Raw genomic sequence first — 23666 nt, 5'->3', positions numbered from 1 at the left:
CTGAGATACAGACATACTAAGTGATGAAGAAGCTGGCCGTCTGACATCACTGCCTTTAGTTTATCTCCATCTCCACCTGCTGGTATTTATTTATTTGTGACATTTATACCCCGCTCTTTCCCGCTCAATAGCAGGTTCAGTGCGGCTTACAAAGTATGGTACAAAGTATCATAGAGATAATAGAGGGATGGAAACAATGTATCAAAGAAATGACATAATTACTTAGATTAGGTTCAGTATGGTACGATGTATCACAGAAATGATACAAAGTATGAAACAAAGTGTCGCAGGAACGGCATAATTTCATACAGTGGAATAATTACATAGAGTGGGACAGTAGTAAGTGATGTGGTAGGCGGACTTAACCTACTAGTTCCTGGATTCATCTGCTGTAAGTGACAAGAAACTACGTGTTTATAATTTATGATGATGAGTCCTCCATATTCTTCCTTTCTTAGCTTGCACTGTTGGGTACATATATCACAACCATTTGGGATTAGGTACACAAGCCCCGATCTTCAAGCTTAGTTTGCTTAGGTACATATAATTTGTATTTATCCACTACTCACTGTCATATTTGGGAGATATAGTTTCCCGTTTTGTATTTGTTCTGAGTCCCTAGACTAGTGAATACTACATGCAAGTGCAAGGTGATGCATGTGGGGAAAAAGAACCTGAATTATAGCTACGTCATGCAAGGTTCCACGTTAGGAGTTACGGACCAAGAAAGGGATCTGGGTGTCGTCGTCGATAATACACTGAAACCTTCTGCTCAGTGTGCTGCTGCGGCTAGGAAAGCGAATAGAATGTTGGGTATTATTAGGAAAGGTATGGAAAACAGGTGTGAGGATGTTATAATGCCGTTGTATCGCTCCATGGTGCGACCGCACCTTGAGTACTGTGTTCAATTCTGGTCGCCGCATCTCAAGAAAGATATAGTGGAATTGGAAAAGGTGCAGCGAAGGGCGACTAAAATGGTAGCGGGGATGGGATGACTTCCCTATGAATAAAGACTAAGGAGGCTAGGATGTGAAGCGTCTGTCCACGCTTTCCAAAAATACTAGGACTAGGGAGCATGCGATGAAACTACAGTGTAGTAAATTTAAAACAAAAAAAGGTGTGTTCACCCAACGCATAATTAAACTCTGGAATTCGTTGCCAGAGAACGTGGTGAAGGCGGTTAGCTTAGCAGAGTTTAAAAAGGGGTTAGACAGTTTCCTAAAGGACAAGTCCATAAATCACTACTAAATGGACTTGGGAAAAATCCACAATTCCAGGAATAACATGTATAGAATGTTTGTACGTTTGGGAAGCTTGCCAGGTGCCCTTGGTCTGGATTGGCCGCTGTTGTGGACAGGATGCTGGGCTTGATGGACCCTTGGTCTTTTCCCAGTGTGGCATTACTTATGTACTAGACTGTCTGTGGGGTCTTGACCACTTCATGTAATTGGCCAATGCTCGCTTGCAGCCCAAGGTGTGCAAAGTACTCTTGCCAGGATGGGCATGAGATCAGGGAAAGAATGTTGGCAAGACAACCGATTGGTTCAGATGGAACTCAGACACGACATTCGGTAGGAACTTAGGGTGCACGCGGAGGACTACTCTGGTGTGATGAAACTTAGTAAAAGGTTCATCCACTACTAAGACCTGTAGCTCACTGACGCTACATTGTCAGAACCTTTTGAGGCCGAGGAATTTGGAATGGGAGTCCAAGAGTCAAACTGAATTGAATGGTCCACCAGAACAGAGTGAACAAGGTCTGGGAACACTTGAACTACATCTTCTAGACTTCCCATGGCTTGGGACCACTGGGGGGCTAGGGTCCATTGTATCAGGTGAAGGCGCGTCATGGGTGTCACAAACTGTGGAAGCCATGCAGCCCACCAACCTCAACATCTGCCGAGCTGTGACCTGCTGAAAGGATCAAGCCTGATAAGCCAGTGTCCGCTCTTAGCTCTGGGAGGTAGGCTCAAACCTTCTGCTATCGAACAGCACTCCAATGAACTCCAAATCGCTGGACAGGGTGGAGATGGGACTTGGGGTAGTCTATAACAAACCCTAGTAGCTCAAACACCCAAATAGTCCTCCGCATGGACTCCAGAGCACTGTCCTCAAAGGTGCTCTTCACCAGCCAATCATCGAGATAAGGGAACACATGAACCCCCAAGCCTGCGTAGCAATGCTGCAACTAACTGCTAGGCAGAAGTCAGACAGGCACCTGAAATGCTCTCTTCCTTTTTATTTTTGGTAAACCTTATGGTTTGGTTTTGGGGGGTTTTTCAGTGAAGAGGAAGGAAGGTGGTCTGAGCAGTTTAAGGTAAAAAAAATAGCCTGGGAAAAGGGAAGTAAAGGGTGAAGCGGGGACCCAGAGACTAAGTATGTCTCTAAAGATGGCACCCTCAGTCAGACACCCCCTGGCTCAACTGGCCACCAGCACAGGAGCACCCTCAGAAGCCTTGAATCCAGGAGCTGGAGAGAAGTCGTCCACCACCTGCTAGAGATAGAGATATATTAACTGATGCAGGGGCTGGCCGTCTGGTATCACTGCGTTCAGTTCTGTTTATATCTATCTGCACCTGCTGTTAGATGGACATAACCCACCAGTTCCTGGATTCATCTGCTGCAGGTGATAAGGAACTACAAACAGAGGCCTGAAGAGCCAGCATGGACACCTTCCAAACATCAATACTGCATATCCTTCAATGCTACCCCCCCCCCCCCCTTACAGGGAGGGTGGTCTTCTTGGTGACAGCTGTCACCAGGATATCGACCTTAGGTAGAGCAAATGTCTCACTATGGTCCACGCCAACAGGATACTGCCTTGGCCACCTTAAGGCCTACATCAGGGTCTGCCCACTGTGCTCAGATCAGCTCTTGGATAGCCTCATGAACGGGAAAGGACTCAGATGGCCTCCTAGTGCTAGCCATCATAACATTAACTGCTGCAGCTGTCTGCGCCACGGGATCAGCAAGGCACTGGAAATGAAAGGACAACTCTTCTCTGTGAAAAATACGAACTATGGTGGAATCATCCGGCTTTTCCTGGAGAAGCTTGCCCTCCTCTATGTCATCCATCCTAGAGGCCTCAAAGAGCCCCCTAAACACATTGCAAGCAAAGAGGGGCCCAAAAACTCCCCCTCCAACATGGAGTCCAAGCATCTGCGCTTATACACCCGATCGTCATAAATGGGCAGGAAGCTCTGTCCCTGATCACCAGGGGACACCCCTCCCCCGGGTCCGCAGACCCTGAACTGGCTGAGAGGCAGGGAGGGCCGCTTGAGCAAATAGGCCTGATGCAGAAGCAGCACAAAATCAGATGAAACAAGCTCCTCAAAACCAGTACTCACTCGAGCACTCAAGTCATTCACAAAGCTCAACTTGGGACCAGTTGACCAACTGGACCAGGAGCAAAGAACTCCGAATCAGAGGCTGAATTGTGTGTTCATCCACCTACTGGAGATAGCAAATACTGAAGAGCTTGACTGGATGCAGAGAGATGTGTCTCAGCTCAGTTTTCAGTTCTTTATCTCCATCCACTGGTTGATGGGCAAAACTATCCCACAGGCTCTGGAATAGCGGGAAGCTAAGTAATAGAATTGCTAATTCTACTATCAAAGACATTTTTAAATCACACCCAGGGCTTTATTTTGGAGAATATTAATGTAAAGTGATTCCAAATCAAATGTCACAAGTAGAATGTCTAATATATTACCATCAAAGTTCATCCAAAGTATGATATGACTAAAGTTTCATGCATAGGATTTAATGAATGGCACAAAAGACCACAGAAAGGTACCAACAAATATTGACAGAGTTTCAAGCAAAGAACCAATACCAGAAAGAATGGGTCTACCAGGAGGACTGGTAAGAGATTAATGAATGTTCAGAAGCACATAAAATTGTGCGGATCACTGGAAATGGAACGAGGAAATTTTCCAAGTTTATTTGAAGACTTCTACTCCACCCATCCAATGATATCTGAGCGGCTACATAACAGAACCAAAAGGGAAGGAGAGAGAGATAAGAAAGCAGATACTAGAAAAAAGAAAGCAGGAGGATGGGGGGGTGCTTGATCTTGAACCAATGCATTTAAACTACTGCACATGGCATGAAGGCTCTTAGGTCAAGATTTTGGGCCACTGAGGAGGAACTAACAGCTCTCCTCTACCTCAACCAGTGGTCTGGATGAGGCTCAGATCATGTGAGGATATCTCCTGGCAAGACTTCAACCACAAAGCCAAGGGCTATAGACTGAGGCTCAGGAGAGTCTGGCCCAAAAGCTGGTCACCCTTCCTCTTCTCCTCAGGATCCAGAGAATGGCTAGTTTTTTGCTTATGCATTAACCGGTCATTTTCAGCAGTACTCTCTCTTCCGTTCTTTTATAGATCTAAGAGGTGAATGGACGGACCGGACTAACAGCTCTCCTCTACCTCAACCAGTGGTCTGGATGAGGCTCAGATCATGTGAGGATATCTCCTGGCAAGACTTCAACCACAAAGCCAAGGGCTATAGACTGAGGCTCAGGAGAGTCTGGCCCAAAAGCTGGTCACCCTTCCTCTTCTCCTCAGGATCCAGAGAATGGCTAGTTTTTTTGCTTATGCATTAACCGGTCATTTTCAGCAGTACTCTCTCTTCCGTTCTTTTATAGATCTAAGAGGTGAATGGACGGACCGGACCGTGAATGGACAGTACACCTATATGGAGAAATGAGGTCTTACCTAATAAATTTCTTTCCATAAGTTCTTCACACTATTCCAGGATGAGTGGGTAGTCAAGTCCATCAACCAGCAGATGGAGATAGAGAAAACAGAACTGAGCAACTTTACATAGCCACATGCTAACAGCCCAGTTCCTCAGTATCATTCTCAAGCTAAAGGGAAACAATCACACCACTAGGTGCATGGTCAGCAACCAGCCAAAACTAACACTGGAAAAACTGTAGACAATACCCCAGAAAGGCAGGATTGAGAACAGTGTGAAGAGCAACCAAAAAAAAAGGTCATTGAACACGGGAGGGCTCCTGGAATAGTGTGAAGAACTAATAGAAAGAAAATGATCAGGTAAGACCAATTTTCTCCTTCCATTACGTTACTTCCCACTATACCAGGACGAGTGGGATGTTCAAAAGCACTCCCTACGAGGGTGGGTAGTCAGCCCCGCCGCCCACAAGACTAACGTTCCAAAGGCCACCCTATAATGCCTACTAAAGGTATGTAGCGAAGACCACGTTGCTACCCTGCAGATATCCACTGGAGAAGACAAGGAGGCCTCCCACCCAAGATGCAGACACCCGCATGGTAGAATGTGCCTTCAGATCCAGAGGTGAAGCCTTCCCTACCAGGACATAGGCTGAAGCCACCGCCTCCTTCAACCAGAGGGCAATGGATGCCTTGGACACCATGAGACCCAACTTCTGCTTGCCAAACAGCAAAAAGAGTATATCTGAACAACGAAGGTTGTTAAGCCACCTCCAGATAACACAGGAAAGCCCTTGAATGTCTAGAAGCCGCAACGAGGCGTACTGGTCCCCCAACATCCTCCCACTGAAAGGAAGGAAGCTCCACAGATTGATATGGAAGGTCAAAACAACTTTGGGTAAGAATGAGGGCACTGTTCGAAGAGAAATCCCACCTCTGAGAAACGGAGAAAAGGGTCCCTAAAAGAAAGCGCCTGAAGCTCAGAAACGTGGCGGGCCAACGTAACTGCCACCAAGAATACAGTCTTCAGAGTAAGATCTTTCAAGGTAGCCTTACGAAGAGGCTCAAATAGGGGACGCTGAAGTGCATGAAGAACCAGATTGAGGTCTCATTCCAGACAGGGCGCCCGGAAGGGCGGCCGAAGCCAACCCACCCACTTCAGAAAACACACCACATCAGGATGCGCAGCAAAAGAGGAGTTCTGCAAGCGCCCTCAGAAGAAAGCCAAAGCTGCCACCTGAACCTTCAAGGAATTCAGCGCCAACCCCTTGTGCCACTCCTTGCTACAAGAAAGCCAGAATGTGACCAACGGAAGAGACAAGGGGTTCTAAACCCCTCTCTTTGCACCAGCCCTCGAAAACACACCACACACGGCCATAGGCTAACGAAGTAGAGCACTTTCTGGCCCGGAGCAAGATTGTAATAACGGGATCCGAATAGCCCTTCTGCCTCAGCCGAGCCCTCTCAAGGACCAGGCCATGTCAAAGGGGGAAGGATCCTTCATGGCCACCAGGCCCTGACGGAGGAGATCTCACTCTGAGGAAGATGCAGCGGTTGTCCGTTCAGGAGCCTCACTAGATCTGCATACCACGGATGCCTCGGAAAGTCCGGGGCCACCAAGATCACTCTACCCTGATGGGCCGCCACTCTTTTCAACAGACAGTCCAACACTGGCCATGGAGAAGAGGCATACAGAAAGCCCCCCTCCAATCATGGTTGCAGCAAGGAATCTAAACCCAAGCAGAACTGCTCCCTGCGCCGACTGAAGAAGTAAGGAACCTTGGCACTTGCCTCTGTGGCCATGAGGTTGAGGCATGGAAGACCCCAACGACTCACCACAAGCTGAAACACCCCTGCTGACAGCTCACACTCACCAGGATCCAGCGCATGCTGACTGAGAAAATCGGCTTCCACGTTGAGAGCCCCTGCGGTGTGCGGCCGAGACGCAAAACTTTGTCCAAGCCATCAACAGGCTGGACTCTAGTGTCAGCTAACTGCTACAAGTCCCCCTCCCTTGCTTGTTGATATAGGCTACTGCCGTTGTATTGTCTGAGAAGACCCGAACTGGGGGCCCCTGCAAAAGAACGGCAAAGGTCTGCATTGCCTTTCCGAATCACTCGGAGCTCCAGCCGATTGATGGGCCAGCGAACCTCCCTTGGAGACCAAGAGCCCTGAACTAGGTGACTCCTGTAATGGGCTCCCCAGCCCGAGAAGCTGGCGTCTGTGGTCACAACTTCCCAATGCAGAATCGGAAAGGGCATGCCCCGACTCAACGATGAGCGCACAGCCACCACCTCATGCTCCATCTGACAGTCAACATTCAAGAAAGCCAGACGCTATAGTCCTCTGACACAGGAGACCAACAACCGAGCAGAGACTGCTGCAGTGGACGCATGTGCTACCTTGCCCAAGGCACCACCTCTATGGCTGCTGTCATGGAGCCTAGGACCTGCACATAATCCCAGGCCCGCGGCTGGGAAACTAAGAGGAGCGACTTCACCTGGCCTGCAAACCACACACCGCCCCTCTGGCAGAAAGACAAGCACACTGGGTATCGAAGAGGATGCCCAAATACTCCAGGCATTGTGATGGGATCAGGCAGCTTCTGTCAGAATTGGAAGGCCCGAAATTGGAACTAACAGCTCAACATAGCAAAGCGAAGGAATTGCTGAGGGCCCCAAATAGGAATGTGTAGGTACACCTCCTTGAGACAGAGAGGTGAGAAACTCCCCCTCCTGCACCGAGGCAATTACAGACCGAAGGGTCTATATACGAAAATGTGCCACTCGCAAGCATTTGTTGACGCTTTTAGAGGTTCAGGATGGGACGCACCGTGCCTTCCTTCTTGGGAACCACGAAATAGATGGAGTACTATCCCAGCCCACACTCGGCAGAAGGGACAGGCACAATGGCCCGAAGAGTCAGCAAAGACTCTACCGTGAACCTGATCTGTGCCCCCTCGGGTGGTCCCTCAACAGGGAGACCGTAAGAAAAGAGGAACGACCAGGCGGGAGAATTCCAACTTGTACCCCTCGCACAGAATGTCCAACACCCACTTGTCCAAGGTGATGGTGGCCCACATGTCCTGGAATGCCTGAAGGCATCCCCCGATCGGCCCGGATGAGTGGGCCGGCCAGACATCATTGCGACGGATGGGAGGCAGCAACTGCCCAACCCGACTTCCCTGTAGTCTTTCTGTCCTCCCGAAAGGAGAACTGTCGGGACTGGATCGCTGGCCAAAGGCCAGGCGACCCAGCCTATACTTCTTGCTGTCTCGAAAACGAGTATGAGTGAGACCCATCTGACGACTGGAAGCCTGAGACCTGTCCTCCGGCAGCCTCTGAGGTCTAGACTACCCTGTGTCCTTAACCAGATTGCTAAGGTCCTCTCCAAACAGCAATTTCCCCCTAAAGGGCAACTTGACAAGACAGACCTTAGAGGCAGCATCCGCTAACCAAGCCCATAGCCACAGCTGGCGCCCCAGACCTTTGGTGCCATTGCAAACAAGCACAGGCAACAAAGGAACTGCAAATAGCTGCCTTGAAGGCCTGTTTCAGGGCTGCTCCAACTTTCCATCCTGAAGGTCTTTCAAGGCTACCTCTTCAACTGGTAAGGTAGTCTTCTTGGTAACCGCTGTCACCAACAAATCCACCTTAGGAAAGGCCAACTTCTCCTTCTCTTCCAGCACCAAAAGGTAGAGAGACAGGCCATGGCTCTCCCCACCCGAAGGCCCAAGTCAGGAGTACTCCACTTCGCAGAAATCAGATCCTGGATATCCAGGTGCATAGGGAGAGCCTTAGATGGGCCCGAGGCCCCTCATAAAGCTAGCTTGCTGGGCTCCGCAGAAACCCCCAGGGCTCCTCAATGGAGTGCTGCCAGCGCCTGCAAAATCAGGGAGCTTAACTCATCCCTCTGGAACAGCCGGAGCACGCGAGGGTCATCTCCCTCCCCTGAAGGGAGTTCCCCCTCCTCCACAACAGAGGGGCCCTCTGAGCAGACTGACTCCGCTTCCAACTACAGACAGACCTGAGACCACGGGGTCATCCACTGGGGCCGAGCAAGTTCTTTTGGGAGGAGGCGGGGACATTCCTGCCTCCACAACCCCCAGAGTCACCAAAGATTGTTGAGTAGAAATTCTCTGCTTCATCAGACAGGCCTGGTGGAGTAATAAATAAACTCAGTTGAGAAGGGTACGCCCTGACCTGGCAACCCCCCCCCCCCAAAAGAGATCCCCACCTCCCCTGCAGCCAGCATGAGAACCCTGTGGTCTTCTGCAGTCAATATGGCCAACGCCCTAGCCTCCCGCTGAGATGAGGCGCCAAGCAGCCTAACCGAGGAGCCGGAGCAGGCGGCTTCCTGCTGAGAAGGAAAATCTGCCCCAGACAAGCAGCCGGAATCCCTACCTCCACTCGAGGTAACCGGCCTGCACACTATGCAGTGGCCCAAGGAGGTGGCGCCCTCCATATGAGGAGCAGCACTTCACACCTTCCGCTGGGGCTGCCATGCCAACACACAGCACAGAAACCGGAGGCTTGCTGCTCAACCAAAGAAAAACCCCGCCAGAACTGCCGCCAAGGAAAAACTCCACTGGTTTCTCTTTTTTTTGCAAAGCGCCAACACAAAGGAAAAAAAGAGATGCCACGCTGTTCCGTGCACAATGCCAGAGACCCAACCAAGAACTGGGAGACTCACCTCCTGGATCCTGCGCTAGACCACAGCCACAACCGGCCCCACTGGTCTGGGCACTCTCCTCGTACCGCCAAGACTCCAAAGGCCGAAGATTACCTCTCTTTTTCTTTTTTTTAGGTTGCTGAACAGACACCACCAGATGAGAGAAGAGAGGCGCAGAAAACACAATTACTCCAGGCGAGAGGCAAGACACGACCCAGCACCACCAGGTATGTCCGCACCACACAAACTCTCACTCAACTGGGAGCCAGTGACCAACTGAGCCAAGAGCTAAGGCCTCGGGTCCAGAGACAGAGGAAGCCTGTCTATCCACCTGCTGGAGACAGAAGATACCGAGGAACTGGGCTGCTAGTACATGGCTATGTAGAGGTGTTCAGTTCTGTATTCTCTATCTCCACCTGCTGGTCAATGGACATGACTACCCACTCGTCCTGGAATAGTGGGAAGTAATGTAATGGAACCTCTGTTATACTGATATCAGAATCTTCAAGTCTTTGTCTCCATATGCTAGTAAGAGGACATAACCCATAAGATCGAGCAAATGGCTGACAGTTTACAGCTGTGGTGAAGCAGTAAATATGCAAAGACACAAGAACAAAAAGAATTAATCAAACCTTGGGCTAGATTTACTACCATGTTTTTTTTTTTTTTAAATATCTTTATTGAGTCCTTGGTGTACAAAACTTTAACACACGTAAAGTATTAACAGTTACATCATACTTTTTCGAAAGCCTGTAACATCTATACAACTAAGTACGAAAACACCTTGGACTGTTTTTATGTTTTCCCCCCTCTTAGTATAATGACCTCTCCCCTCCCTCCCTGTTCCCCCCCCCCCCCCCCCCCCCCCCCCCCGCCAGGTCCACTTCCCCTGCTGTTTCAGCGGAGCGTATTTACACAGTATCCCAATGAGATCACCACCCCCTCCCCCCTCTTACACACCAGAGTGTCTAATACTATCCTATCCTGCAGTTTTGTCGAGAGAAGGATCCAGTAATGACCCGTGTGCATCATCAATTTTCCTCCACAATTCCTTGTATTGTCTAGATCCCATGGAGGAATTAAACTTAAGGGACTCCTGCACCCAGCTAGCCATCTCCCCCATTACACCAAACCAAGTCTTTATGTGCGGGGGTGAGGTATCCACCCATGACATCAGTATGCATTTTTTAACTAACATGGTAGCTACTAATATAAATTTGCATTGCGCTTCGTTCAGACCTTGTTCCCTCAGTGTCGCAGCCCTCCCCAGATATGTCACCGAGTATGTCCACTCAAACGTACTTTGCACTATTTTTTCTATCTCGTTCAGGGCCCCTCTCCAGAGATCTCCCAGTGTCGGGCACCCCTTAAATGAGTGTAACAGGGTACCCGCCTGCGCCCCGCATTTCCCACATTTATCGTCAGTCCAGAGCCCCATTCTTTTCCCCTTCACTTTGGATATGTGTACCGTGTAGCACTCTAAACTGAATGTCATGCAGTGCAGCATTCGGCATAAGCCTACTGAGGTCCCCAAATACTCTCCCCAACTCCTCTACCGCCACTGTATCTCCTATGCTTCTGCTCCAGGTATTAGCTAACTGCTGCAGATAGCTAGCCTTCCTATTTCCCCTAACTAGCTGGTGCCATTGTGATAGTCTGTTTGATGTGCGTGGTAATTGCAAAACAGAGAGTCCATTCTCCCAAAAACCACCTGACTCTTCCCTTTCCTCTCAGCGGTCAGCACATAGTCCCTTGCCTGCAGGAAAGCAAAAAACTGAGAATTCGGGACATTCCATGCACGACTGATTTGGGAGAATTCTGGAAAAACTTCACCTCCCACCTGTCGAAAATCCCCAATATATTGCAGCCCTTCGTTCTCCATTCTTTGAATACGGACTTGCCCATCCCCACTGGGAACTCTATATTGTCTCTCAGTGTCATGAACGGGCTCACCCCCCCCCCCCCCCCCCGTTCTCCCTCCTAATTCTCTCCACCACCTCCAGGCCTTTTATGAAATGGGCCCTATTTACTAATAATGCACATTAATGGCCCCTAATAAAATCCAATCACACTACTCAGTGCAAATTGTATTTTAAAAGTTCTCTCCAGCATTCAGACCAACTACAACACAGAATTCCTAAATCCCCCTTTCCTCTGGCCACATTGCAATGACTTACAGAGACACTGAAGTGCACACCATCATAGCGATATATCTTCTGTGAAGCTCGCCCCAAGGCAGGGTCCATCAGAAGCTTATAGCAGCGCCACTGGAAGTTTGGGGCCTTCTGGAGCTCTCCCCCACTTTCCTGATCCATTTTGATTCATTTACACTGCCAGAACAGGGAAAAAAAAAACATACATAAGCAACATTAATAAGGCTACCTGTAATGTACCAAGGTAGGTGGATGTTAAAATCATATGAATGCAGGGCTGAAAAAGAAAGGGATTGTAGAGCTGGGTGGTTGGTGTGAAAGGCAGACCAGATAGGCTATATGGCCTATCTTTTCTACCATCATGTTCTATCTTCTGTATTAAAAAAACATCTAGTCCATTCCCAAAACCCACTGCAGGTAGAACCAGAAAAATTGTTTTACCCCATTATTAAAATCCTCTTAAGCTCAATGGCAGAAATGGGGATTAGAACTAAGATACATCACACAAAGCATTTGATTTAGAGATTATGCAGAGAAGTGGAAGGCACCAGGGCCGGTCCTAGGGTTTCTGGCGCCCTCCCGCAGCCTATTAGTTGGCGCCCCTACCCATCCATGGGAAACAGGGCAATGCAAAATCACCATGACAACTTTGAGCAGATGCCTTGCAACCTTATGCAGAACTCACCCGAACAACAGATATTGCACACACACAAAGCGGCTCCAACCAGGACCAGGACTGCACCAGTGAATCTACACCAAATTGGATCACTTCATTTTTTTCGAATGAAGGAACAGGGCACGTTGTATTCTGCTACATCACTATCAAGTTAAATGAGTAGAGGACCCCAATGCTCTGCCAGTAACGGCAAGGCAATGGGGCTCAATATTCCTACTCCCCTGGGTCTGAAGCCCATCTGCTGAGAAAGTCCTCTTGAACATTACCCACTCTGGCAATGAGAGATGCTGAGATCGCTGCCAAATTAAGCTCTGCCATGCTGCAAAGGTGACTGGTCTCTTGCACAACCACCACCCTTGCTTGCTGATATTTGTCACTGCAGTCACATTGTCCGACATCAATCAAAGCTACCTTCTCCCTTACTTAATCAGAGGAACTGCTCTCACCTCAAGACAACTGATAAACAAAGCTGTTTCTCATGCTGACCATCACCCCTACATGAGCCAACTTAAAACAATGCTTCCCCAGACTCTTGCCAGTGGACACCACCACCAATGCCCAACATATTCAAGGAAACTCCTTTCAAGAGATGAGGTGTTTCCTGAGGAATACAAAAAAGGGGGAGGGAGACCCTGGGAACTGTCTGATAAAAGGCCGACTGAAATGGTCTCATGTGAGCTCTCACTCACAGGACTGAGCAGAGTAGCTGTAGATAATCTCAAGCTCTCAGGACCCATCTTGTGCAAAAAAAAAAAAAAAAAAAAAACCTCTTCCCAGTCTCCATTCTCTACCAGGTAAATGTACACTGCTCCCAATCTGGTGTCAAAGTGGACTCCAACATATTCAAGATCTTGTGAGGGAATCAGTTAGAATCTAATTTAAAGTTTGCTATATGGTGTTTAAAATTTTGATGGGGGATTGTCCAGAATATTTAATTTCTCATTTTGAATTCATTCCATCTAACAAGATTCGTAGACAATACAATATTTCTTTTTTCACTTTTCCATCTATTAAGGGCAGTGGCGAACCAAGGGGGGGGGGGGGGGGGGCGGTGGGGGGCGGTCCGCCCCGGGTGCACGCCGCTGGGGGGTGCCGCGGCGTGCGCCTGCTCCTCCGAGTTCGCTAAACTTCGTTCGTTCGCTGCAGCTCCCTCTGCCCTGGAACAGGTTACTTCCTGTTCAGGGGCAGAGGGAGCTGCAGCGAACAAACGAAGTTTAGCGAACTCGGAGGAGCAAGCGCGCGCCGCGGCACCCCCCCCCCCCCAGCGGCGGGCATCCGGGGGGGGGGGGTCATTTCGCCGGGGGGGGGGAGGTGTCATCTAGCGGGGGGGGGGGGGGTCGCTCCGCCCCGGGTGCCATCGAGTCCAGGAACGTCACTGATTAAGGGTATGGAGCACAATTAGATTTTACCTGCTAATTGGCTTTCTTTTAGTCCCTCTATACCAGCATAGATGGGTTATGCACTCCTACCAGCAGATGGAGCCTGAGAACAAACTGAACTACAAGTTAAGTGGGCTGTGTAGTCCCCAGAAGGTCAGTCTATTGCTAGCAAAGCAGATGACCCCTAAGCAAAATGCCGCAGAAAGAAGAAACACCAACTCTGTATGTACCTCCACCACCATGATCCCTTGACCAAGGTTATCTGAACTGCTGCTATCCACAGACATAAACTATGCCAAACTCAACCACCTCCCAAAAAGGCTGGTAAGGGACGCACTCCACTCCCTTGCGGAGCCTAGTGTATTACTGTGTTCCCGTTTCTTCTTCTTCTTCCTTTGTTTCTTAATATGAAAAGTAGGGAACTGTAAGAATGTTTCAGAGAAGCTCATGGAGGAAAAAAAGAAAAAAAAAAAAGGACCAGGCCCAACCCTGGTCCTTCATCAGCCAGACTAACGGAACGTCAACTATCAAACCACAACAACCACCTGGGAGGGGCTTGTGTCAGTCTAGAAGGACTAAAGGAAAGCCAATTAGCAGGTAAGATCTAATTGCTCCTTCCACAGCATCCCTCTAGACCGGCACAGATGGGAAGTACCAGAGCAGTGACCATCATGGGTGAGACCCCTGGAGCCCCATTGTGAGCACACTGGCTCCAAACTGCGCATCCCGACAAGCATACACATTTAACAGACAATGACAAGAATGAAGAGAAGACCAAGCCACTGTTCTACAAATTTCCAGCAGGAAGACCAAGGAATGCTCCGCTCACAAAGACGCTATGGCCCGTGTAGAATGGGCCTTCAAGAAAGAGGGAACAGGCTGCTTCCAAAGCAAATACGCCAAGGCCACCACCTCCTTCATTTACCGTGCAATAGTCACCTTGGATGCAGCCTCGCCGTTACGTGAACCCCCTAACAGCACAGACAGACGATCAGAGCAGCAAGACTCCCGAGACACTCGCAAATAGTGATGGAGTACTCTGTGGACATCCAACCGGTGTAAACGTTGCTGCTCCTCGGAGCCATTCCTGTCACCCAAAATGGGTAAGGAGACCTCCTGATTCAGATGAAACAGAGAGACCACTTTAGGAAGGAAGGAAGGAACCAACCAACCAAAGAACCACCTCGTCTTTAAAGAGCTGGAGGAAGGGCTCTCTGCAGGACAGAGCCTGCAACTCCAACACATGCCGAGCAGGCAACAGGGCCACAAGAAGCACTCCGACTCATGCCGACCAGGCAACAGGGCCACAAGAAGCACTATCTTCAAGGTCAAAATCCTTCAGGGTACAACCCAATAAGGGCTCAAAAGGCGCCGTCACCAGCACAGACAACACAGGGTTAAGATCCCTCGGTGGAATCGGCTGATGAACCAGAGGTCGAATAAGACGCATGCCTCTAAAGAAATGAGGCACATCTGAAAGGGAACTCAAAGTTGAATGAAGCCCCAAAACAGGCCACAGCCGCCAACTGTACCTTCAGTGAGCACAAAACAAGGCCCTTATCCAAACTAGCCTACAAAAAAAATCAAGTACCTGAGGCACCGATGCCCGAAGTGGCACAATAGAATGATCCACACACCAGTCCTCAAAAATGCACCAGACATAAATATACTGTGAGGAAGCAGGCAACTACAAGGACCAGAATGCACTGCAGCAGCAAGAGAGCCAGAGTCAGGGGGAGGACTCTAGGCAGGAGAGGGTAAAGCCAGAAGTTAATTGGAAAATTGAACCAGCTGTGAGAGGGTTTGAGGCAGCTTCATTAAGAGACGGGTGGAAAGCCTTAGGGAGTTGGAGTAGATGGAAACACTGGAGCAGCTCTCTGGAAACGCTGAAAACTGGAGAAGGAAAGTAAAGACTTCTGTTTGACTGAGTTTAAGAAACTGTCTTAAGTTGAGAAGGGTTTATCTAGCAGGCTCTGAGTAAAGGGCCTTTTTGTTGTGTTTGAGTTAAAGAGAAAATGTTTATGTTAAAGAAGCCACAAGGAGTGTGTTAAATGGCCATTAATAAAACCCTTAACTCTAAGAAGCCTGGTGTTGGTGAACGTTTATGGTGAAGAGAAAAGAGGAGGCAGCAAGCTCTCCAGTGTGTGAGGCAGAGCCCTGGTGTGTGGCCGCGCAGGGAAGAGCCCAGCAGTGACTGTCTGTGAGAGAAGCTAAGCAGGGTCAGCCCTGGCTGGGTCCTGGAAGGGTGACCAGCTTCACAATACACAAGAGAAGTTGACCACTTCTTAGAGAGCAGTACAGTGGCAATGACAGGGCCTGAAAAACCTTTTTTCAGCAAACGTGCCCTCTCAAGAGACACACCGTAAGCGAAAACAGAGCAGAATCGGACATGAACATCAGCCCCTGAGACAGAAGATTCGTCACTGGCAAGAACAGAAGCGGCTAGTCCACCAGGAGCCAAGTGAAATCCCCATACCATGGTCTGCAAAGTCAGTCCAGAGCCACCAAGACAACCAGACTGGCATGACGCTGAACATGTTGAAGAACTTGACTGATCAGGGGCCATAGGGGAAACAGATAAAGAAAGACCCTCCGCTCGACTGTCCTTCCTGCGACTGAAGAAAACGAGGCAACTGAGCATTAGCAACGGACGGAATCAAGTCCATGACCAGAAGCCCCCAACGGCTCACTACCAGACAAAATGCCGCTGGACTCAGTTTCCATTCTCCGTGGTCCAGGAAATGCCTGCTGAGAAAATCTGCCTGAACACTGTCATTCCTGCCACGTGAACCGCGGAGAGAACTGCAAGCTGGGCCTCTGCACAAATGAGGAGAGATGCTTCTGCCAAGGACCTGCTCTTTGTGCCTCCCTTATGCTTGACATAGGCAACTGCTGTGGCATTGTCATACATCATGGGCACCGCACCGCCTTGGAGAAGGAGCTGGAATGCAAGAAGAGCCAACCGGATCATTCTCAATTCAAACAAATTTATCGACGCACTTGTCTCCAGAAGGGACCATATGCCTTGAGCTACCAGACTGGCATCCATCATGTCCACTATTTACTGCCGAGAATCCAGACGTGCCCCTCGAAAGGTGGGCAGGCACCAGTCACCACATCAGGCTGCATCACACCAGTCTCAGCAGAGGGAGCCAATCCTCCAGGGAGTATGACTGTGGAGAATAGTGAGACAGAAGTGCCAACTGTAAGAGTCTCATGTGCACCCTGGCCCACTGTACTACCTCTAGAGAAGCAGCCATGGAACCTAGGACCTGTAGGTACTCTTTGGCTCTCGGGCTCCGATACTTCAACAGAGACCGGACCTGAGACTGCAGCTTTCAAATCCTGGCCTCTGGAAGAAAATCTCTGCCTGCTTTGGTATCAAAATGAATACACAAATACACCAAGGACTTGGATGGCTGGAGATGACTTTTGGCCACATTGACCACACAGCCCAAGGACTGCAGTAGGTGTACCACTCGGGCTGAGGTCCTGACACTCCTGGTACGACTTTGCTCGGATAACCCAGTCGACCATATATGGATGCATCAAAATGGCAGCTGCCTTGAGCAAGGAAGGCACCACCACCATGACCTAGAAGAAGGTATGGGGAAGCAGTGGCCAACCCAAAAGGGAATGCACAAAACGGATCTCCCCAAAACTGTGAAGCAAAGGAAGCACTGATAAGATGCGGTCCTGGGGGTTCCGAAGGACCGCACCACCACCCACGGACACCGTATTTTTCTTCGTGACAGTAGAGACTACCACATCCACGTGGGCGGCCTCAAAGAATCACGATCCGGTTCTGGGATGGGATAGAGATGAACCATCAACTTCATCACATGGAAAGGAGCATCGAGGATGCCCATTGTGCCTGAATGACATCCTTAATTGTCCTGGTGCATGGGGAAGGACCAAAGAGACTTCCGCACTCCCTCAAGAAGCAGGTCAACCACTCAGGAGGCCTCTAGCAGAGGCTCCTCGAACCGTAGCACCGACGACACCTACGAAATGAGTTCCTGTAGCTCCCCCTGGCGAAAAATATGCACCACCAAAGGGTCCTCCCCCGGAGGTGACTCCTCATACAGGCCTCGTCCCCCAGCGATGCTCCTGGTCCATGAGGTCCTCTCATCCACAGGACCATGCAGGCAATGCCTCAGACACCGGAGAGATGAACCCCATAAGGTCCTCCTCATCCTTTCAAGCTCCCCGACGGTGCCTGGATGGAGGCAAAGCAGCAGGTTCTAATTGCAGCTCCCGACTGTTTTAAAGAAAAGGCCTTGTACATGGCCAAGACACATTCAGGGGGAAAATCCACTTCAGAAGCATCAGGAAGGACTTGCCGAACCGGCAGTGCCCCAAGAGACAAAGCAGATTCCAAGTGCAGAGGAGGATCAGACCCAGACACACTGGGCAAGATGGCGGCAGTTCCCGCAAAAACCGGCGCACCAGTAGGCTCGCCTAAGGTCTGGGCCATTGAAAGTCCTGAACCTGAAGCCAGCATAACCGGATCGGATTCCGCACCCAACATCAAAGATCTCCAGAGCTGAGCAGAAGCAACCCTGCCCAGCCGCATCAATTCCCAGACGATGATACATAGTGCAGCGCTTCAGTCTCTATGACATCACCGCCCAGGAAAACATCACAGGGATACCACCCCACACACACACACACACACACGGAGCAGCACACTGACCCGATGGGAAGGCAAGAGGCCCAAACTAAAAGACACTGCCACAGAGAAAAAAAAACTCCTTTTTTTCCCAGCGCATCACTCTCTCTCTCTCTCTTCAGCTCCCACTCCCCACCCCCCAACAGAGCCCAGAGAGACAGGGCAAAGGCAGACCCACAGTACTCAAGGCTGTCGGTCTGCCAGAAGACAGAACCAGACAGCTGAGGAAAAAACCCTCAGAAGGGGGCCCAGCCACCCGGGTTTGACATCCCGGGGGTTAGAGACCCCTGTGGGCCTCAGCCCAATCCAGAAGTCAGAAAGGTGGGAAATAAACAACAAATATTGTTTGTAGGTTTTTTTTGTTTTTTTCGCGAGTGCTTTCCCTTTTAGAAACAAATCAGAACAACAGCCCCGGGAGTACTACACAGTAACCAAAACCCAGAGTCCCTAACTAACAGACTACACAGGCATACCACTGCTACCATCTGCTTGAGACCGACTGGCTTTCTGGGGACTGCACAGCCCACTTATATGCTTACTTGTAGTTTCAGTTTGTTCCCAGTCTCCATCTGCTGGTAGGAGTGCATAACACATCTGTGCCGGTCTAGAGGACACTACTGAAAAAAGATTTACTATTCATGATAAATTGTTTGCTGTACAAGTATGAAGAGTTAAAAATTAGTATCTCTCTGTTTTTCATATTTATCGAATTATACCTGTTCAGAAAAAAAACATCTGAAAACTATGCTTTTTTATAAGATTTTCTGAACTATCTTAATTTATACCTGATGTAATGACAGTGCTATAGAGAATATGAGGGGAATTTTGAGGGGAATACAATTTGTTAGTGAATATTATGTTTATTGTAACTTCCCAAGTATCTGCCTTGGGTTTCCATTGTTGCAAACCGCTCAGAACCATATGGTATAGAGCAGTATATAAACACAATGTAATGTACCCATCCTAACCACTCCAAGAGTGGTGGAAGGATGATAACCAGAGGGACACTGTCATACAAATTATTGTAGTGATAGGGTGGATCGAAATGGTGGAGGGGTAGCATTGTATGTTGAATCTTAGAATCACCATGGATTGAAATTCCATGTGTTAAGGGGAAAAGGATAGTGATGGGAGTGTACTACCGTCCACCTGGCCAAAACGAACAGATGGATGCAGAAATGTATCAGAAATTAGAGAGGCTAACAACTGGGCAGCACAATACTACTACTATTCTACTATTTAGCATTTCTATAGCGCTACAAGGCGTACGCAGCGCTGCACAAATATAAAAGAAAGACAGTCCCTGCTCAAAGAGCTTACAATCTAATAGACAAAAATAAAGTAAGCAATCAAATCAATTAATGTGTACAGGAAGGAGGAGAGGAGAGTAGGTGGAGGTGAATGGTTACAAGTGGTTACCAGTCAAAAACAATGTTAAAGAGGTGGGCTTTCAGTCTAGATTTAAAGGTGGCCAAGGATGGGGCAAGACGTAAGGGCTCAGGAAATTTATTCCAGGCTTAGGGTGCAGCGAGACAGAAGGCGCGAAATCTGGAGTTGGCAGTAGTGGAGAAGGGAACAGATAAGAAGGATTTATCCATGGAGCGGAGTGCACGGGAAGGGGTGTAGGGAAGGACGAGTGTGGAAAGATACTGGGGAGCAGCAAAGTGAGTACATTTATAGGTTAGTAGAAGAAGTTTGAACAGGATGCGAAAATGGATAGGGAGCCAGTGAAGGGTCTTGAGGAGAGGGGTAGTATGAGAAAAGCCGACCCTGGCGGGAAGACGAGACGGGCAGCAGAGTTTTGAACGGATTGGAGAGGGGAGAGGTGACTAAGTGGGAGGCCAGCAAGAAGCAGATTGCAGTAGTCTAAACGAGAGGTGACAAAGGTGTGGATGAGGGTTTGGTAGAGTACTCGGAAAGAAAGGGGCGGATTTTACGGATGTTGTAAAGAAAGAAACGACAGGTCTCGGCGATCTGCTGGATATGAGCAGAGAAGGAGAGAGAAGAGTCAAAGATGACCCCAAGGTTTCGAGCTGAGGAGACAGGGAGAATGAGAGAGCCATCAATAGAAACAGAAAACGGGAGGAGTGGGGAGGTGGGTTTGGGGGGAAAAATGAGAAGCTCGGTTTTGGTCATGTTTAATTTCAGGTGGCATTGAGACATCCAGGCAGCAATGTCAGACAAGCACGCTGAAACTTTGGTTTGGATGCAAGGTGAGATATCAGGGGTAGAAAGGTAGATTGGGGAGTCATCAGCATAGAGATGGTAGGAAAAGCCATGGGATGAGATTAATGAACCAAGGGAAGAAGTGTAGATAGAAAAGAGGAAGGGACCAAGAACAGAACCCTGAGATACGCCGACAGGCAGAGGGTTAGAAGTAGAAGAGGATCCACCAGAGTGAACACTGAAGGTGCGGAGGGAGAGGTAGGAAGAGTACCAGGAAAGGACAGAGCCCTGGAATCCAAGTGAGGACAGGGTATCGAGAAGTATGCTGTGATCGACAGTGTCAAAAGCAGCGGAAAGATCAAGAAGAATGACGATGGAATAGAGACCTCTGGATTTAGCCAGTAATAGGTCATTGGAGACTTTAGTAAGCGCAGTTTCAGTTGAGTGGAGAGGGCGAAAACCAGATTGTAGTGGGTCAAGAATAGCACGTGAGGAGAGAAAATCAAGGCAGCGTGGTGAACAGCACGCTCAAGTAATTTGGAGAGAAAAGGGAGGAGGGAGATGGGTCGGTAATTAGAGGGACAAGTAGGGTCGAGTGAAGGCTTCTTTAGGAGAGGTGTGACCACAGCATGTTTAAAGGCAGTAGGGACAGTCGCAGTGGAAAGTGAGAGGTTGAGAATGTGACAGATAAAAGGAATAAGAGCAGGTGAGATGGCATTAAGAAGGTGGGTGGGAATGGGATCAGAGGAACAGGTGGTACATTTTGAGTAAGAAGGAGAAGTGTAGTTTCTTCTATAGCAACTTCAGGAAAGGAGGAAAAGGAATGAGGGGAAGGAGAGAGAGGGGAACGGACTAGTGGAGGGAGAGGGTGGCGAGGTAGAGAATTCAAGGTTTATCTTTTAACCTTGATGTGAAAGAATTCAGCAAGGATCTGAGGAGATAATTAAGGGGGAGTTGGGGAAGGGGGCACCTGAGGAGAGAGTTCAATGTGGTGAAGAGAAGTCGAGGGTTAGAGCCAAGAGAGTTGGTCAGTTCGATATAATAATCCTGTTTGGCTCATAAAAGAGCAGATTGGAAGGAGGTCAGCATGAACTTAAAGTGTAAGAAATCAGCAAGGGCCCGAGATTTCCGCCAGAGGCGTTCGGCGGAGCGAGTACAGGAACGTAGGTAGCGGATATAGAAGTCAGCCAAGGTGGGGTTTTGTATGCCTTATAGGGCGGGTCATCAAAGGTGCAAGAGTGTCTAAGGCAGAGGATAGAGTATTGTGTAAGAAGAAACAGCCTTGTTGACAGACGTGGACAGAGAGGAGGTTTGAAACATGGGAGGATAGAGATGAAGCCCTTCTGCACTTCCTCACAGCTGTATCCGGGGTGACTCCAGGTCCACCCCAATCTTCCCAGGGCCCTCGCTCCAAGTGTACAGAGTTTCCAGGTGCTTTTTGGCTAGGATCAGGCGACCCTCAGGGGGAGGAATGCTGGCTTCGGCCTAACCCCTGGTAAGCCTTTCCTCAGCTGAGTGGTACCCAGCTCTACCACCGGCTGCCTTTCAGGTGCTGTGGAGGACTTGCAGCTCATCTGCATATCCTTACAGCCTTCTCCAGGGTGACACCCAGGTCCACTCCGATCCACTCAGGCCTCCGCTCTAGGTGCCCAGCGCACCCACCAGGTGCTTTGGAGAACTTGCAGCCCTTCTGCATTTCCTCACAGCTGTATCCGGGGTGACTCCAGGTCCACCCCGATCTTCCAGGGCCCTCGCTCCAAGTGCACAGAGTTTCCAGGTGCTTTTGGCTAGGATCAGGCGACCCCTCAGGGGGAGGAATGCTGGCTTCGGCCTAACCCCTGGTAAGCCTTTCCTCAGCTGAGAGGTGCCCAGCTCTACCACCGGCTGCCTTTCAGGTGCTGTGGAGGACTTGCAGCTCATCTGCATATCCTTACGGCCTTCTCTGGGGTGACACCCAGGTCCACTCCGATCCACTCAGGGCCTCCGCTCTAGGTGCCGCGTACCAGGCATTTTTCTCTTTACATCTAATCTTCTTCCCAGTGCTAAAGTACCTCAGTTGTTTATGGCCCCTATTCACATTCTCTTCCTAGCCCTGTCCCTTCCTAATCTTTTCCCTCACCCCCTACCTCTCTCCGCTACAGGAACTCACTGCCCATCCATCGACTTCATCACCTCACCTTCTCTCCTACCCTCTTGGCTTCTAATCTCCGTCTCTTTCTTCCCTCCATTTTGCCTTCCCAATTCCACCTAAATACCTCTCGCCTTCGACGCCTTCGTGGCCACACCTCTCCTCCGCTCTCTTTACTCCTTCTCTTACTCTCAGCTGGTGACATCAATCCCAATCATGGCCCTCCTCACCAACTATTATCCCAACTCTACAGATCTCACCGTGACCTCTCTAACCTCATCTCTATTCCTCTACTCCCCTCCTCTTCTCTGCCCTTCTCTTGCGCCCTATGGAATGCCCGCTCTATCTGTAACAAACTCCCCTATATCCAAGACCTCTTTATCTCGCGTCACCTCCATCTGCTCGCCATAACAGAAACCTGGCTCTGCCCTGATGACTCTGCTTCAGTCGCAGCCCTCTGCCATAGCAGTTATCTTTTTTCACATACTCCTCGCCCTGCTGGTCGTGGGGGCGGTGTTGGACTACTTCTCTCTCCCTCCTCCAGATTTCAACCCCTTCTTCCACCTCAGTCTCACTGTTTTTTCCTCCTTTGAAGTCCACTCTATCCGCCTTTTCTCTCCTCTGCCTCTTCGAATAGCGGTCATTTATCGTCCCCCTGATAAGTCCCTCTCATCCTTTCTCAGTGACTTTGATGCCTGGTCTTGCCTTCTTCCATGATCCTTCCTCCCCCTCTCTATCCTTGGTGACTTTAATATTCCTGCTAATGATCCTTCCAACTCTTATATTTCCAAGTTACTCGCTTTAACAAAAAAAACAGCACCATGGGCCTTTAAAAATGGAACACAGTTCTTTAATGAATGAGCCTTGACAAAAAGACCCAACACGGGCCGTGTTTCGGTGACTAGCACCTGCATCAGGGGTCACAGTGATGACGTGGAAACTTGGGGAATAACTCGAATATATTCCTCTACAATATATTATTCCTTACCCACGTATCATATAGTAAAAGCTACAAAGCACCAAGGCACTTTCACTTTCTGTATCCAAACGGATACAGAAAATGGCTTTTCATCCGTTTGGATACAGAAAGTGAAAGTGCCTTGGTGCTTTGTAGCTTTTACTAT

At 49.3% G+C, this 23666-nt stretch overlaps 1 protein-coding gene across 2 annotated transcripts in view; it reads right to left on the bottom strand.

The window, feature by feature from the left end:
- SETD1A (SET domain containing 1A, histone lysine methyltransferase) overlaps positions 1 to 23666 on the bottom strand; it is a 355902-nt gene that overhangs the window by 279670 nt on the left and 52566 nt on the right. For both annotated transcript variants that reach the window (XM_030208984.1, XM_030208985.1), the window contains exon 2: positions 11546 to 11698. In XM_030208984.1, the coding sequence (XP_030064844.1) occupies positions 11546 to 11683 (138 nt within the window). In that variant the 5' untranslated portion in view covers positions 11684 to 11698. The remainder of the gene's footprint in view (positions 1 to 11545; positions 11699 to 23666) is intronic.

This window comes from Microcaecilia unicolor, chromosome 7 (genome assembly GCF_901765095.1).
Source record: "Microcaecilia unicolor chromosome 7, aMicUni1.1, whole genome shotgun sequence".
NCBI classification, from domain to species: Eukaryota; Metazoa; Chordata; class Amphibia; order Gymnophiona; family Siphonopidae; genus Microcaecilia; species Microcaecilia unicolor.
Note: the sequence above shows the minus strand (reverse complement) of the source record. Positions and strands in the feature narration are given on the sequence as shown.